The following is a 13,156-nucleotide window of genomic DNA, read 5'->3' as shown; positions in this document are numbered from 1 at the left end:
TTCTCTCACCCTTATCAGGAAGCGCCAAGGGTTTTAGGACCCCTGAGCCAGGAACCAGGAGCTAAGACCAAATAGAACAAAAGATGTTCCTCTCACCTCTGTCACTAGGAACCTGGGCCAGAGGCTAAATATATGTTGTTATGTCACATATGTCTTACTTGATACAGTTTTAGTTAAAGTAACATGTGGACAGTGGGGTGAATTCACTTTGAAAAGAGATCCAGACTTGCATGGAGAGATGTAAGGCAGAGGGATGTCCCCGTGCACGCAGTGCTGGCCCAGCGAGAGCTGGTGAGATTGGAGGGTGCAAGGCCTCAGGTCCCAGGGTGAGCAGGCCTATGTTTACTACAGTGATGGGGGTGCTAGGCCTCCAGCCAGAGAGGGGGGCACAGAAAAGGGCATCATAGCATTCCCCCTCCCCTGCTTCCATTCCCAGGGGCTTGGGAATTGATCCAGTCTGGCAGGGTCAGTCCGGTCCCACTCACAGAACCGCAGATAACTCTGGTCACCACTACATTACCCCAGGAGAACAGCCCTGAATCATGCCTATGGCTTTTTGAACAATTAGGGTCACAGAAGTGGGTGCTTTGTAAGGGTTTTCCTTTTTTGAGTTATTGATTTAGACTTACTTTCCACATGTGATATTTAAAGGTTTAAAACCCCGTGAGAAGGGGAGTGGGTGTGACAGACGTCTGTGGTGCATGCCTTCTGCATGCCGTTCCTCAGCTGCCTTCCCCAAGCAAGTGAACGGCAGGCTATTTTAGAACTGGAAAAGATAAGGGGCGTCTGGGTGGCTCCGTGGGTTAAGCATCCAATTTCGGCTGAGGTCATGATCTCACTGTTCATGAGTTTGAGCCCCGCGTTGTGCTCTGTGCTGACAGCTCAGAGCCTGGAGCCTGCTTGGGATTCTGTGTCTCCCTCTCTCTTTGCCCCTCCCCCACTCATGCTCTGTCTCTGTCAAAAAACATAAACATTAAAAAAAAAAAAAAAAAAAAAAAAAGTAAAGTGGGTCTAGCCCAGTGGGCCTCCAGGAGTGGTCCTGGGACCAGCATCATGGCAGGCATGCTAAAAATGCAGATTCTCAGCCTCCTCCCAGACCTGTATCACAAGCTCTGAGGTGGGGCCCAGCAGTCTGTTCTCAGCCACCTGCCTGAGGTTTCCATTGCCCACTCAAGTCTGAGAGCCACTCTTCTAGTCTATGGGCAAAGTCCTGCCTCCAGGACTCCCATCTTGAAGTCTGCCTAAAAACTCGCTCTGCGTTGGGCTCCTGGGGAAGATGCCCCACGCTGTTCCTGCAGGCTACATCTCCACTGCTAGCTCAGGGCCTGGCTCAGAGAGGGCTCAATGAGCGCTTGTCCCAGACTCTTGACACTCCATCATCATTCTGCTCTGTTAGGCCAGGATTCTGAGGTTGCAAGACCTGGTTTTCCCTTCGTTGTCTCTGGTGAAACTTGACTTAACTTTTGCACTGTCTCAGAGGCTGGTGTCCGGGAGGACCAATGCTGGGGAGGCTGGTTGCACTTCTTCTCACTTAACAGACCCAGACCCTGAAGGAAACAATGAAAAATGGGGCTTTTAGGCAAAGCCCCGTCAGCCTGTATTTAATGGGCCCCTGCTGTGTGTCCAGCTGAATGCTTCCTGAAGGCACGAGGGAAGGAGCTGTCCTCTGCCCTCCCAAAGTGTAGACTCTGCCTGAGCAGACCAAGATGGAAGCAGATCATGAGTCTGCACACCAGACTATTCAGCCCTCTTTTCCAACCCGATCCTTACCAAATTGGATTTGAAAAACCTGCCCACAAGTACATGGGTGAGATGAGCCTACTCTGGGAAGGACCCCTTGACAAGTAGTGATTTTTGCTGAAACAACCAGAATTTCAGAAGTTCCCGCTGATCCTTCTCTAACGCATAAAGGGACAGAAGCACACCATTTGGGTACTGGTCTCAAGGCTTAGGCATGCCCTCCCTGTGGGGGTGAGATGGGGCGGAAGGGCCCTTGGGCTGGTTGCACCTGGCAGAGATTGCTGGAGGAGGCCTGATATAATGTGGCCAGGCAAGGTGGGATCAGGTGTCCAGAATCGTGGGCTCTAGTCCTGGCAGAGGTTCTTAAACTCACTGTGAGTCTTTTCTGCTCGGTCCTTAGCTCCCTCATTCAGAAAATGAAGAGATTATTTAGATGGTCTCCTAGTTTTATGGTCCTATGTCTCTGTAATAATTGTGCAACCAATCCCCACTTATCCACCATTTGGGGATTTGGGGGGAAATTTTAAATCCCATATATCCCAAGACCCTAAGAGTATTATATATGTGAGTACCAAACTTTCTATGGTCTGACTTTGTGAAATCCAAAGCTAAATATTACACCCAGAAAACTTAAAATACATTCTAAAGTTGTTTTGATGGCATTTTTGCACACAGGTAGCTTTTCTTCTGGCATTGACAGCTGGTGGCTTTCCGTGTGACCAAAACAACAAAAGTGTGTTCCTAATATACTCTAAAACATTGGTCTGTGTGGTGCTCCTTAGAATAAGGGCATCGGGTAGGAAGGCTCTCTAGATAGCTAAGTTTGGGAAATCCTGGGATTTTTATGCTCTCTTGGAAAGTCACAAAGTACATCAATAAGTTTCTAGGAAGTCTAATGTTAAAAGCATGTTGTTTAAAATTAACCTGGCATTTCCTCAAGGGTAGGTTTCATGGCCAGATACACTTAGAGATAGGAACACTATTAATCTGTTTGGGGAATGCAGTCATAGAGGCCTCAGGTCAGATGCTTCACCCCAATAACTTAGGGTTGTGGGTTCAAATCCAGGCCCCAGTTTTAACTATAACTGAACTTTTCTCATGGGTTTTATTGTTAAAACAAGAAGGTTGCTCCAAGCTTCACAGGAGGGACAGGGCAGGCTGATTCTGGAAGGTGGAGGAGGAAGCCCACATGGGGAGAGGAGACTGTTCTAGGTCCAGAAGGAGATGGAGTGTGCTGCTTGGGCTGTCTTCCAGAGGCAAGAGCTAGAGTCGGAGAACAAGAAGCTGAAGAACGACCTGAACGAGCTGAGGAAAGCCGTGGCCGACCAAGCCACACAGAACAACTCCAGCCACAGCTCCCCCGACAGCTACAGCCTGCTGCTGAACCAGCTCAAGCTGGCCAACGAGGAGCTTGAGGTTCGCAAGGAGGAGGTGCTCATCCTAAGGACGCAGATTGTCAGCGCTGACCAGCGCCGACTCGCCGGCAAGAGCACGGTAACAAGATGGCAGCCCGGTTGGGCTTGCCAGGGGGCGACACTAGGTAATACGGACGGTGTTTTGCTTACGTAGCTTTACCCGTGAGCACTTTAAACCTAAAAAAATGCAGGCGCGCTGACTCTAGGGTCTCGTCTAAAGGGAAAGCAAGGTACTTGCTGCCTTCTCAGCATTACCTTTCATGGGAGACTTTGCTGGAAGTCTCTAGAATCTTCTGAAGTTACTCAATATGAACATGTTCAAAAAGAACAAGGCACAGAATTAGAAACAAGGGCAATGGCCTGAGCAGCCCCCTTGGCCTTGTTTTTCACCCCAAGCTTTGTGTCTTGCTGTTTGATTCTGAGGTAGAGAAAGTCTTTTCCTCTAAGCCCACCCAGGGTGGCAAGTCCAGCTTAGCATTTGTTCCTAATGTTTTCACCTTCTGGGACAGAGTGGGGAGTGGGAAAGAGGGGACAGAGGCCACCGGGATCAACTCTGGACATGGCCCTGGGATGACTTAGAGGGGGATAAGTAGGCAGTCAGTCATGAGTGTGGAGGACTAACACTGAGACAGATTTTCACCCTGTCCTTCGGATTTGGGGGGTGCTGTCACCTCAGAGACACAGTCACTGCTATCCTCCCTCACAGTCCAAGTTCGGGGCTTTTGCAGCCAGGCCTTGTCATTCTGTGCCTTTGAAAGTACCATTCCTGCCTGGGTTTAACTGCTGTTATCCGAGGTCATCCTGAGCCTTTGTTTTTTCCCCAAAAGCTTGTTTTTTGTTTTTTTAATTTTTCTTAATGTTTGTTTATTTTTGAGAGAGAGAAGTGAGGGAGGGCAGGGAGAGAGAGGGAGATGCAGAATGCAAGGCAGGCTCCAGGCTCTGAGCTGTCAGCACAGAGCCCAGTGAGGAGCTTGATCTCATGAGCCGTGAGGTCATGACCTGAGCCAAAGTCAGATGCTCAACCAACTGAGCCACCCAGGCACCCCTCAAAAGCTTGTTTTGATGCCTCTGTATATACAAAGTCTATAAAGTCGTTTTGCAACAGTCGTTTATGTAACCAGAGTTATTTCTCTTTTAACCTGGGACCTTCTAGGAGCCGAACATTAATGCCAGAACAAGTTGGCCTAACAGTGAGAAGCATGTAGATCAGGAAGATGCCATCGAGGCCTATCATGGGGTCTGCCAGACAAACAGGTAAGTCCCCCCTCATGGTAACTAGAGGAGGCAATGGAAAAGGGTCTTGCCCAACCTGACATGTGATGGCTGTTTCTCAGACACTGCTCAGCATCAGGGTTTATGTATTATAGGAGGTAAACGAGAAGGAGCAGACTCTGTGAATCCCACGCCCTTAGCAAACCACTTGTCAGCTTCAGCAAGACTCCAGTAACACAGCTGGGGCATCCAGAACCCAGATCTTATGAAGAGCTTTTGGAAAGGGAGCCTCCCTGGAAGTGTGGACAGGAGGAGCGAGAAGGACCGGCTGAGAGTGGCTTTTCCCCTAGAGGGAAGCCAGCACCAGATGAGCCCAACTAAGTCCTGGGAGGGGCTGCTCCTGCTCCAGTTCTTCGCTTTTTTATTGCTTTTTAGAGCATGTGTGTGTGGGGCGTGAAGAGGGGCAGAGGTAGAGAATCCCAAGCAGGCTCCATGCTGTTAGTACAGAGCCCAACGTGGGGCTTGATCCCATGACCTGCGATCATGACATGAGCTGCAATCAAGAGTCAGATGCTCAACCAACTAAGCACCCCGCCCCCACCAGGCACTCCTTTGTCTTTGCTTTAATATTAGCTTTACTCAACCCAGTTGGTGGGCCCCAGTGCCTGTCATTTAAGAGATGGAACCCAAGCTAGGCACCCCAGAGGTTGGGTGGAAGAACTTGACCACTATCATACTGGCTCAAATGAGTTTTCCTTGGACTTTAGTGAACAGACCTCTAGTCCCTCCTTAAGAATGAACTGCCCAGGGGCACCTGCGTGGCTCAGTTGGTTAAGCGTCTGACTTCAGCTTGGGTCATGATCTCGCAGTTTGCGGGTTCGAGCCCTGCTTCAGGCTCTGTGCTGACAGCTCAGAGCCTGGAGCCCGCTTCAGATTCTGTGTCTCCCTCTCTCTCTGCCCTCCCCTGTTGCACTCTCTCTCAAAAAATAAATAAACATTAAAAAAAAAAAAAATTAAAAGATCTGCCCAGGTTATGGCCAGGGAGCCTGACTGAGGGAGGCAGCAGGGCCTGGATGAGACCCCAGGGCCTTATGGCAGAGTGTTTGCACTCTGGAGTCCACTCACCAACTACTTAGTAACTCCTTTATAACCACTCAGTGCCTCAGTTTCCTCCCCTGAACCAGGGACAGTCACAGCAGTGTACTTCGCATGGAGATTGAGAAGGTCAGGTGAGTTAGTCCACGTCTTGTGCTTAGAACACTTCCTGCCGTTATTACTGTCTTTGTCTCTCGGGGCCCCTGTGGGCACCTGTAAGAACAGAGCCAGCCTTTTCCCTGGCTACCTTTCTCTCTCGCCTCAACTCACCGACGTGATCAGTCACGAAGCATTTGTACAGAACTGATGAAAACCGCAAGCACATCTAGAAACTGTCAGCAGGTGCCGCTAACTGCAACATGAAGTTGTCAGCAAGAATTGTCAGGGACTTGAAGACTTTAACGCTGTGATTTCCACGTCTTCTAAACTAGCCCATTTCTGCAGATAGGGAAACTGAGGCCCAGAAGGGATGAGCTGCTCTGGCAAGCAGCCAGCCTGAAACTGAGTCAAGGTACAATCCAGAAGGCCTGACTGCCAGGCCGGGCCGCTTCCCGCGCACTGTGTAGGTAATCAGAAGATGCAGGCATTCTAGCAAGACCCCCCAGAGGAAAGTAAGTTTCCAGAGAGACGCGATTCTGTTCCCCAAAGGAGAGAGAACGGGAAATGAAGGTGACCCTCTGTGCTGAAACTGGAGTCCAGATTTAGTCATTCAGAATTATCTTGGGTGAAGAAATACACTGAATAAGAAAAAAGAGCACAGGTGATACTTGGAATTAAAAAAGGGGGGAGCAGGGAGGACAAGCCGGACCTTGACAGGCGAGGGAGTGCTTATCTTTCTGATCTTCTGCTATTATCAGCTCTCAGCTCCCTTTTTATTCACCTAAATGGTTGTCCGGGGATCCAGTCCCAGGGGCTGCTTACTACCCTGGATTTGTCTTCCTTTGCAGCAGTAATAATGTTCGTGATAAGATAAAAATAGCTTTTCTTAGATGTTAAAATAATTCCATTCCCCAGTCAAGCCTAGGGTACAAAAGGGAACTGATAGCCTGTGAAACCAAGTACAGAAAGGAGCCTCCGGAAGCCTGAAGAACCAGTTCCTCAGTGCCTGCCACACTTGGAAAGCGAGCTTTGTGGTTTGTGCCTCACCCACACCGTGATCTCTGCAGTGAGAGAGGATGGCGGCAGGCAGGTGGACAGGGCAGGACGATGCAGGCCGTGATTCCTGGAGCTCGGCAGCCAGGACATCGGTTACGAGGGCCACCCCTGGGATAAGAGTGCCCTGAAGGCCGAGCTGCGGTTCCTCTCCTGTGATTTCCCTCTGAGGGAGAGTGTTCTGGTTTGAACAAGTGTGGTATTATGCACGTGTGATTTGGGGTGGGAGGGATTGCAAAAATCGATCCTCTCTCAAGGAAAAGCTTACAGTGCTGCACTGAATTTTGCTTAGGTTTCTGGAGGGATTCTAGACACTCTCCCATGCCCAGTCATCGCTTCTCTCAGAATCCATGGTCCTTCAATTTGGAACTTCTCTCCCTCGCTAACTTCCAGAGTTGATGGAGTTCTGTTTGATCGTTACAATTGTCTTTTCCTTTGTTTTCAAGTTTGGGAGGGAGGCCAGTTAGGAGGGTTGGCTCTGGGGGGAGACACAGGAATGTGGCTAGCTCTTCCACTTACTTACCATTTTCTGTATGGCCGGAGTCAAGTCAACCAGGCATGTGCTCAAGGTCGCGGAGCTAAGGAAGAGCAGGTGTGTGTGGTGAGAGCTCAGGTCTGGGTCCAGCAATGGTGCTCCTTTGGCCACCAGCCATTTCCGCTCAAGTCTGTAGAACTCCAAAGAGAGACTTAGAGTGCATTGTTGGACCTTTGCTTGTGTCCCAGGAAACTGCAGCCCCACCTCCCAGCAGGTTCCAAGAAACAACAGGTAGCTTTGCCTGATGCCACCTGGGCTTGGACAGATAAACCTGGGGTTATTACTCACCCCCTAATGGGCCTGCTTGGGACACTGAAGATCCTGTTTAACCAGACAGGGGTGTGTGCGGACTCCTTAGGATGGGCTTGGAGTTTTGTGGCTCCTTTGGCCCTGAGCCCCAGCTGCTGTGGGAGCAGCTCAGAAGAGCAAGGGAGCAGGAAGAGCCTCATGCTCCCCAACTCCCTCCCCTCAAGTGCTCACTTTAACTGTTCCCGGCTAGAAACTCTCAGCTTCCTTCTGTGAGGTGATCATGCCCTCCTAAGGTTTCCCAGGATTCGGTGGGTCCCAAGCCATCAGTGTAATTCCTGTCTGCGGTAATTCAGTGGTATATTTGTCCACAGACCGTCTTATTCATGGCATTGGGGTTGCTGCCTCCCTTTCTCAGAGATTGCAGGGAATCTCCTGGGCAGTTGGGTAGAAAGTCTAGGTGTGAGCTACAGAAATAAGCATATCTGTGGAGCACCACATGCTTTTTTCCGAAACCGAAAACTGACCATCATCATGCTCATAGGAACCTTGCCTGTTTCGACAGGGAGGCAGGTCCTTGGGCCAGGACTGAGGGGTTGCTGTTGGGTCATAGTCCTGATGTTCTCCACAGAGGGAAAGCAAATATTATCCTAGGCCTTTTCTGCTGCCTGATATTTACAGTTAATAAGGTTATGTAATAAAAGATATAGAAGAAACCTCGGATCGGTGAGCTGAGCGCTATCGTCGTAATAGGCCCAGGACATGTAGGCAAGGACCACAACATGCCCTTTGGGGTGCCAGTTCTCCAGTCTCCTGCAGTTGGAGACTGTACCTGCGGCTTATTCAAGTGCATCTGCAGCCTCTTTGGGAACGGAGCTCAGCACAGTGGTGTGTACCCAGGAGATTTTCCGTGAACGTTTGTTGATTTAATTGACGTAGGTACTTTACATTTAAAAAAAAAAACTCATGTAAGCTGTCGTTTGGGGTTTTCCTTCTCATGCCACCAGGTGGCGCGCCCTCCCAGGCCTTCGGTCCTAACAGCGCGCAGAGGGGAGGGAGAATCTCTCCGGAGGAATTGGTTCTCTTTCATCTAGCAGCAAAGGCTGGACCTGGAGCTGGTTGACTGCTTTTTAATTTACTGGTTTGCCTGACTTCCTGAGCACGGTGGGATGACGGGCCCTCACAGTCTCCCCTTTTATCTTTGTGCATACTGCCTGGCGTGTTTCAGAATTAAGAATTCTGAGAGTGTCTCCCCCTGAGCAGGAATTCAATGCTCACTTCCTCACTGTGTAACTCGGCAACACACAGGCACTGGCAGAGGGTGAGCGGTGGCACTCAGTCTGCCATCGAGGGAACTATAGGAACGCGGTGACCCTCCAGGAGAGAGCCAGCAGCCCTCCTCGGGGCATGAGGGCCAGCCGGTGTGGCAGGGAAAGAGCCAGAGGCCAGGTGCCAGAGCCCGCCTGGGTTCTAGCCCAGGTGTCAGCGTCAGGCAAGTCCTCTCCATCTTGGGGTCTCTCCACACATGGCGAACAGGATGGTTGGAGCAAAATACCCTGCATTCCTATTCAGCAGCGATGCCTCCCCGCGGCTGCCTGTTGGGTTAAAGCCTTAGCTACTAAAAGGCCCTAGTTAAATGTGTTAATAGCTGAGAAGGGCAAAGGGGCTAAGCTGTCAGCTCCCCCTTGACGTGGCCCAGCTCACTTTTTGGGTTTGCTAGGATAAATGGAACACCCAGGCGGGGTAAGTGCTAAGCACGGGAGGGGACAGCAAAAAGTCTACAATAAAAGGCAGTCTCTGGGGAGGCCAGGCCTAGGTGACTGGTCTGGACATTTGAGGAGCCAGAGTCCCAAGTGGGAGAGGTCCCCAGTATATGCTTGTTGGCAGTAACCCCCACACTGCCCAGCCAGATGGAGCACAAGTTGTGACAGTAAAGGGTAGGCTTGGGGCACAGAAGCCAGAGTAGCACCAGAAGCAAGCTCACTGTGGTCTCTGCCTCCTGCCCTCTCCTTCAAGCTTTTCAGCGTAGGACCTGGTAGCCATGTGACCAGCTTTACCCAAGAAGCAACTTATGTGAGTGGTGCAAGGCCCGGAGCTCCTCTCCACGAGGCTGAGCTCCTGGGAGGTAAAGTGGGCAACTGCACCCCCTGGACCTCCCGCGAAACCCAGCAGGAGTGGTACTGTGGCTCCTGGGGACAACTGTTTCTCCCCTGTGAGTTAGGGAGGGGTTGCTGGTCCACGCACACCATCTGTAGCTCCTTTGCGATTCCTGCTGGGATCCAGCCAGCAGGAGGAGAATCCCTAGGAGCAGAGAGGGAGGGGCAGGTTCCCAGCGGGTATAGACGAGGCTCACCTGCTGCCCTATCCCACTGGACTTTTCGTGTCTCCTGTGTACCCAGGGCTGTGAAGGTGGGGAGGTGCGTGGATGGGGGAGCAAGGGACATGTGCCTGATCTCCTGGAGCTGCCCTTCCGGCATCGGGCAGACACTGGGCAACTGGCCTTCTGCATTCCAGGTTGGGTCAACAGGAGTAACGCACCCCAGTCCCCAGGCAGAACAGAGAACGTTCAGTTGGCATCCTGCTTGGCACCGTTTTTATTAGTGGTTTCTTTCTGTCCGAGTGCACTGAGGGCTGGAGGTGAGATTAGCTAATGCTTTTTGTGTCCTTAGTGACAGAAGAGAGCAGCATTGAAAAGCAGACAGTAGGTAGCCATCTTCCTCATCATCACTGAGCCAGACGTCCGGGTACAGCCAGATGCAGCATCCCAGGAGCCCCTCTGCAGCCTCCACTGTGCATGGGGCCTCCTCTCCCTGCCCTGTTTGCATCTCTCCTGATTCTCCCTTTTCTTTTCTGAATCCTTCTGGTCAGAGGATGGGTGGGGGCAAGGGTGGAGTGTGACAGCAAGGAAATGCCTCTGCCCAGCCTGCACCACTGCGGGTTACAGAATTTACTGGGACAGGTGCAACCCTTTGCTCTCCTCTGCAACATGCTCCCCAGCCTCTCGTGATCCATGAGGCCCCATGAGCGTGCACGAACCCCCTTCTGAGACCCAGCCTGGGGGAGAGGTGATGTTCTTAGGTGCTCAGGTGCTGGTTATAAGAAAGAAAGAGAAACTTGGGGGTTCTTGAGCTTTGCCTTGGTTTCCAAACCTTGGCTGAAATGGCCTCGCTTTCCTGGTCTGTCTGCCTCCCTGTCTCTTCCCTCTATACTGGATGCCCTCTTTTTTGTCCTTTATTTCTAGCAAGACTGAGGATTGGGGATATTTGAATGAAGATGGAGAGCTCGGCTTGGCCTACCAAGGCCTAAAGCAAGTTGCCAGGTCAAATATACACCTTTGTGCCTCTGCCTGCTTTGTCTGTTCCGCCTGCTCATGTCTACGCTTAACTGTTTCTCAGCTGGAGTGGAGGCAAGGGCACGACTCACAGGGGCCCCTCGGGTTACCCGGCTGGTGCTCTGTGTTCAGGCTGTGTGGGTGAGATTGGAGAGGCTGTTTGGCGGGGTCCAGGCAGTAGCACCTGATGGCTCGATAGAACCTTCCTTGGGGCAAGGACACCGATGCTTCAGTGGAAGATCCAGAACTTGAATCTGGTTCCACTTGACACCAGAATCTGAATCCGTAAACCATTGGTCTTCAGCTGTCGGTGACCAGTTCGGCAAGGGAGGTAAGACACGCGCGGAAACAGCAAAACGTGGTGGTCCTGGCCCTCCGTTGGCTGCCAGCGTGTGGCTCGTTAGGACTATGGCATACCTTTGTGCATTTGAGCCTCCCAGCAACAGATGGGGCGATGGTCTGCAGGCCTGTTTCCCAGAAAAGGAAACTGAGGTGGAGTGGGTGCTGGCCCAGCTCACTCACCCTGGTGATAGTAGAGTGGGGATGGAACCTGATGGCCTCACACACTATCTCCAAAGCTTTGCCTGCTGATGACCTCATGGCAGTCCCATTACAACAAGAGCATCTATTCCTGGGAATAGAAAGTCCGGGTTAACTGGTTCTCGAGGCAGTGTGTCTCCAGTGGCCCCACTGCCTGGGAGTGAGGTGACCTCTGTCTCTTCCCTTGGTGGTCTAATGTGGATCAGAACAGCACCTGCCTCATGGAGTCGTTATAAGGAATAGGGTTAACACAGGTGAAGCATTTTGCATGTGCCTGGCATGTAGTAAGCACAGAGTGAAAGCTGATGCTTCTGTTCTAATGGCCATTGTTCAGTAAGTTCTGTCCCACCCAGAAGTTTAGTTTATTAGAGCAGGATCCTCCGTGTAAAACCAGGTGATTCCTTGTGGCTCTCTATCAGTAGATTGGGTGTTTTTTTTTTTTGTTTTGTTTTAATAAGTACATGAATGCGTTCACAAAACTGAAAGTACAGACCTATGCATCAGGATTCCTGGCTTCTAGAACCAGCTGTGTCACTGGCTGTGGCCTCAGATCTCTTGACCTCAGTTAGATGAGGTGTCTAGTCTGATGCTTAGGCAGGGATTCTCAGACCTTGCGCAGAACCCTGGGCTAAGCCACCCAACTGCAGCCTGTGTGGAGGAGAAGAAAGACGGGAGTACAACCTCACAGCACAAGTCAGGAGCTGATCCTTGGGGTAGAGTCCCTAGAACCTAGGTATTTCTCTTCTGTCTCAGTAGGTTTATGACTTCCTGGTGATGCTTTTAGTGCATTGTAGCCAAGATTGGATATTCTCTAAATATTGTGTGTCCTCTAAAATGCTGATGTGATTATAGAACTGTGCTCCACAATCCACATGTCAGTAGCTCTTTCAGTTGGTGAGGCAGCCTGTGGTGAATGGGTGAATCAGTCATTTCTCCATCGTTTCTTCGTTTGAGCATCGAGAAGCCCCTGTGAGCCAGGCATTGCAACAGTGCCACTGTGGGGCCGACAGAGCTACAGAAGTCCTGGGCGTGTCTGTGGGGGAGTTGACAGCCGGCTCTCTCGCTCTTTGGGAGACTTGCTCCCTCCTGTCTTGCAGCCAAACTAGCAGAACTGTAAAAAACATGGCTCTTTGCCTCCCTGCCTCCAGGGCAGCTGGGAGACTCTTACTGGTGTTTCTGGAGCACTTCTGGGTTCCTGACTCTGCTAAGCTCTGGTCACAATCTTTGCATCCCCGGAAAAGACCGGCGTGAATTTTCAACATATGGACCATGCCAGACTGCTTTTGATGTACCATTTGCCCAGAACCTCCTTCCTTTCTCTCATGTGATTGTTTACTGCCCTGGGTCTTGAATCCGAGAAGGTAGCACCTAGTTCATAGTAGTGCGCCCTGAGAAGGAGAAGCCTGCCTAGGAAGCCTCTCTAGTCCCTTGCCTTCTCTTATCATGGAACAGGTGCCTCCCAGGATTGCCCAGGTAACTTTTAGACTCAGAGTCTTCTGAGACGTGTCTCCAACTTTCCCCAGATCTTCTCTAGGTCTTTCTGCTTCTGATCATGACACCAGCTGATCTTACACCTTCCCCCAAATGATTTGCAAATAGTCTTAATTTCTGTTTTGACTAGAGATAAAATCGTATATTTACAGCCACAGGGGGAGTGGGGTGGCGGTGAAGATAACAAGGAAGGGGGCTGATGTCTTGCCTTTCTAAAACTTCGCCGATCATCTAAACAGGGAAATACACAGGTGATAGAATTAGTGCAGTCTACTAGGGTTTTGTCTTAACGAGGAGATTCTCATGCACTTTGGGCAGATGTAGATAATGTTTGTGTAAATGATGCTGTAAGAAATTTATTTCTGCTGGTGACATTTTGACATGGAGACAATCTCTCAG

At 50.8% G+C, this 13,156-nt stretch overlaps 1 protein-coding gene across 3 annotated transcripts in view; it reads left to right on the top strand.

Moving 5' to 3' along the window:
- The window catches only part of MYO5B (myosin VB), a 338,880-nt gene that overhangs the window by 306,091 nt on the left and 19,633 nt on the right, over positions 1-13,156 (top strand). For 2 of the 3 annotated variants that reach the window (XM_042910156.1, XM_042910154.1), the window contains 3 exons: positions 2,995-3,234; positions 4,309-4,409; positions 10,637-10,714. In XM_042910156.1, coding sequence (XP_042766090.1) covers positions 2,995-3,234; positions 4,309-4,409; positions 10,637-10,714 — 419 coding nt within the window. The remainder of the gene's footprint in view (positions 1-2,994; positions 3,235-4,308; positions 4,410-10,636; positions 10,715-13,156) is intronic. The other variant, XM_042910155.1, reaches the window with a different exon arrangement.

The sequence above is a fragment of the Panthera leo genome, chromosome D3 (genome assembly GCF_018350215.1).
Source record: "Panthera leo isolate Ple1 chromosome D3, P.leo_Ple1_pat1.1, whole genome shotgun sequence".
In the NCBI taxonomy this organism is placed as follows: domain Eukaryota; kingdom Metazoa; phylum Chordata; class Mammalia; order Carnivora; family Felidae; genus Panthera; species Panthera leo.
This window is presented reverse-complemented; position numbering and strand designations above follow the sequence as displayed.